The sequence below is a fragment of the Brassica oleracea genome, chromosome C9, assembly GCF_000695525.1.
Source record: "Brassica oleracea var. oleracea cultivar TO1000 chromosome C9, BOL, whole genome shotgun sequence".
NCBI classification, from domain to species: domain Eukaryota; kingdom Viridiplantae; phylum Streptophyta; class Magnoliopsida; order Brassicales; family Brassicaceae; genus Brassica; species Brassica oleracea.
The window spans coordinates 18,276,168-18,280,222 of NC_027756.1; the positions used below are offsets into that span (position 1 = coordinate 18,276,168).

Consider the following 4,055-nt stretch of genomic DNA (forward strand, 5'->3'; position numbering starts at 1 on the left):
ACCAAAAATATGCGAATCATCTTTCTTGCAATGAAAAACCGGAATGTAACGATTTGAAAATATTTGAGAGAAGATGAAATGTTTTGGATGAAGTAAATGAGTGAAGTATGAGTGTATTTATAGATGAAAATCACTGTTCATGACCGTTGGAGAAAGAGAAAAATTTTGAAAATTTTTCTTTATGACCGTTGGGGTTAAATCGAGTGCACCAAAAATCAGTCTGAAAATATCGTATTAAACAGTCAATCAAATCTATAAAATTTCATAAAAATTAATAAAAGTAAAAATTATGGCAATGAAATATATATGTTATGACAACAAATCATGCGACGGCTCAGCCGGTCAATGCAGAGTAATAAATAAATTATACGGCGGCTCGGCCGACCAATTAACAATAAACAGAATATAAGGCGGCTCAGCCGACCAATTAACAATAAACATAATATAAGGCGGCTCGGCCGACCAATTAACAATAAACAGAATATAAGGCGGCTCAGCCGACCAATTAACAATAAACATAATATAAGGCGGCTCGGCCGACCAATTAACAATAAACAGAATATAAGGCGGCTCAGCCGACCAATTAACAATAAACATAATATAAGGCGGCTCGGCCGACCAATTAACAATAAACAGAATATAAGGCGGCTCAGCCGACCAATTAACAATAAACATAATATAAGGCGGCTCGGCCGACCAATTAACAATAAACAGAATATAAGGCGGCTCAGCCGACCAATTAACAATAAACATAATATAAGGCGGCTCGGCCGACCAATTAACAATAAACAGAATATAAGGCGGCTCAGCCGACCAATTAACAATAAACATAATATAAGGCGGCTCGGCCGACCAATTAACAATAAACAGGATATAAGGCGGCTCGGCCGACCAATAAAATAATTAAATTATTAATAAATAATATAGGCGGTATTCCGACCATTTTAACATGATATAAATAATAGTAGATGCGATATACCGACCATTATAGCAAGGTAGAAATGATATAAATAAATTTTACCAAAATTGAGAACGATCGTGCTGATAACGTGTTATAAAAAGAATTGGAATTTTATTGTATCGCGGAAATTTAAATAATGGTAAAATTTATATCCGTAAAATTTATAATATTGATAAAAAGAGTTTATTATAGAGAGAAGAGAAGGGCGAGGGATGTATTACAAACGAGGGAAATCATATATATAAAAGAATTTTATAGTGCAGCGGACCCCACATCTTTTATATTATCAATTTTTTTCTGATTTTCGTAACAAAATCAACATTCATAGTTGGCTGAAGTTTAGTCGGCTTAAGGGGAAGTAAATACTCTGAGCGTACTAGAGGGTTTAATGTTATATGGTTTTCTAGGTTATATAATATATGTATGTTCTCTTTTACATTTCCTATGCTTAATGATGTGTGTGGCCGGCCATGTGACATTCACCTCCAATCACCATGAGATTGTGAGCATGTTTTGTTAAGCATCTTCTAATAGGTTTGGATTATCAATAAAGAAAGTGTTAATTGGATCCATCATCGAACTCTATCAGTGTCATTGGATCCATGGCAACCCCAGGCTTGATATACACGATTGAGTCGCTAATTCATGTAAGTCAATCTCATTGACTTTTTTAATTGCAAATATTAAGCAAAATATGTTTAAGAAAAGAAAGAAAAAAGTATAGTTGTTTTATGTTTCAAGTTTGGAGATCAATGCAACAACTTAACGAAAGGCTTCCCAACTGCAAAAATGATCCATATGGAGCAACTACGATTCAGGTTACAAATCATCATTCGAAGAGTATCATTATCCTCTAGCTAATGTGAAAATTCTAGTCCATTTATCATGAAGCTCGGACAAATTATCAGACAACAAACAATAAGGTGCTTAAATTAAGGTGAGGACAGGAGATTCGAACATGCCAAAACCAAACTACGTGGCTGTGAACCATTCGTGAAGCAGACAAGCCTTGATTCACACATCTTTGATAGCTTCTCTTTAAATCAAGATTTAAAACTCGTAAAAATCAAACCAGAAGCTTTTTATCATTTGATAATTTGTGGTCTGTTGCCGCGAGTTTTCGACCTGGTTTTGTGGACTTTGGGTGGTATATCAACCGTCAAAGCATACATTTTTACAGCAAATAACTCTTGAGGAAGACCCTTCTGATCCTGGATAACAGTATTGGAGAAGAAAAAAACATAAATGTCTAAACCAACAGTTCCTAGAAACTGTCTTAAGATGAAAAAAAGAAACAGACATGAACTCAACCTTCGTTTGATAGAGATGTAACCCACATCGTCGAAAGAGCTCTTTAAAGTATGGATTGGATCTGGTGATGCTACGATCCTCTTTATCCAAAACAAATCCTGCTCAAAACCAAAAAAACAATGAAACATCAGCTCTTTTGTCAGATAGAGAACTTTTCATAAGAACAGCAAAAGTGAAAGCGAAAGAAACCTTTCTTAGCGAGATTCTCTTTCACGACAAAAAACCCACCGGGTTTAAGGCAACCCTGAGATCAAACCAAGAACACGACATGAGTTTATTTGACTTGTAATAAAAAGCCCTATGAATTAAAAAAAAAAAAAAGTCTTTACCTTTGCCCGGTTGAAGAAAGAAACAAAATCATCATCAGTGAGATGCCCAATGCACCATTGAACCCATATGACATCGTACCTTTGAGCAGCTGGAGTAAACTCCTATGATTATGAAAACATTCACCCAAAAACGTGAAGGAGAATCAAAAACAGAGGAAGTAGAAGAGACACCACAAGAATGACAATACCTGAAGAGGTACACAGAAAAAGTTAGTTGCTTTGTGCGTTTCTGAGCCAATAGATGCCAAATTCTCACGTGCAGCATCAAGAAACTGCGCTACAGGCTCAAGAAGATCAACCTAAGATCAAAAAAGAAACACAATTATACCAAATGAAACTAAAAACAGAGAAGAACACAACCCAATTTATAGAACATTCACCTCGTTGAAGTACCGTATCAGAAGATTCTTAGTGATCCTTCCAATGCCAGAACCACAATCTGCAAATGATTTGTGTTGATTTTCAAAGAAACACACATGTAAATAAAAAGGCAAGAAACACCAATGAGAGGAGGAGAGTACCAAGAGCCACTAGATGCTGATTTGTTCCTCCATTGACTAATCTCTCTTGCATAAGAGTCTTTAGAAAAACCTCACTTCCTGTAATATCAGCGTCATTCACATGCCCATATCCTCCTAATACTCCATCAACAGAAGCCTCAACACCCTTTAATTCAAAAAACAAAAACAACAGAAAAGTCTGCAGCTTTAGAATCTAGTTTGAACAAGTTAGGGTTATATGTTTGCTTGGAATAGAAGTTATACCAAATCTGAGAACTAATAAGGACAAAATAAATTCAACTTTTTTTCAACGAAGAATCAGAAAAGATCTGAATGCTTACTTCCCAGTAAGAAACTCCGTCTCTGTACCATTGGGTCTTCTTCGTTTCATCTCCTTCTTCACCGATTGCTTCTCTCCACATCTCTTGTGCGCTGTTGAACTCTTTACCCTCGGAATCTACGCCACTAACTTCCATTTGATCCAACGAGCGAATTAAGACGCTTCTTAGTTCTCTTCTCCGTTGACGCAGTGACGGTGGCAAGGCAGACGTCGTCGTCGGCGGCGGGATATGGTTTGGGTGGTTCCAGTGGGAGTATCCAGTCGAAACAAATGGGCTGTAAAGAGAAAGAGACATTTTTTAATTATTGGGCTTTCTTTTAGGGTTCTGTAGATCTTAATTTAATTTTTTTTTTGTCAACATTTTCATATTATTTATTAACATTTTAAACATTTAGATAAATGGTGATAAATTTTTTAAATGATATATATATATGTATATATGTTATTAAAAATGTTGTATAATTTTATTTTATAATATTGTAAGATTTCAGTCTATTATTAAAAATGTATTGAAATTAAGCTACTTAATTATAGTCAGAATTAAAATATTTTTTAATCAATTTATGATGTTTTTACATTTTGTAATAACTAGTTTAATTATTAATAAATTTTAT

The 4,055-nt window shown here is 34.9% G+C and overlaps 1 protein-coding gene across 1 annotated transcript; it reads right to left on the reverse strand.

Annotated features, from left to right (window-relative positions):
- Nucleotides 1-1,760: 1,760 nt before the first annotated feature.
- Nucleotides 1,761-3,743, reverse strand: LOC106315768 (alpha N-terminal protein methyltransferase 1-like). Its single transcript, XM_013753592.1, has 8 exons — nt 3,443-3,743; nt 3,123-3,267; nt 2,982-3,040; nt 2,790-2,900; nt 2,602-2,703; nt 2,462-2,516; nt 2,273-2,370; nt 1,761-2,172 (listed from the first exon to the last, which is right to left on the reverse strand). Exons 1-8 carry the CDS (start codon nt 3,734-3,736, stop codon nt 2,047-2,049), a joined length of 990 nt encoding a protein of 329 aa, XP_013609046.1. The 5' UTR covers nt 3,737-3,743; the 3' UTR covers nt 1,761-2,046.
- Between the last annotated feature and the right edge of the window lie 312 nt (nt 3,744-4,055).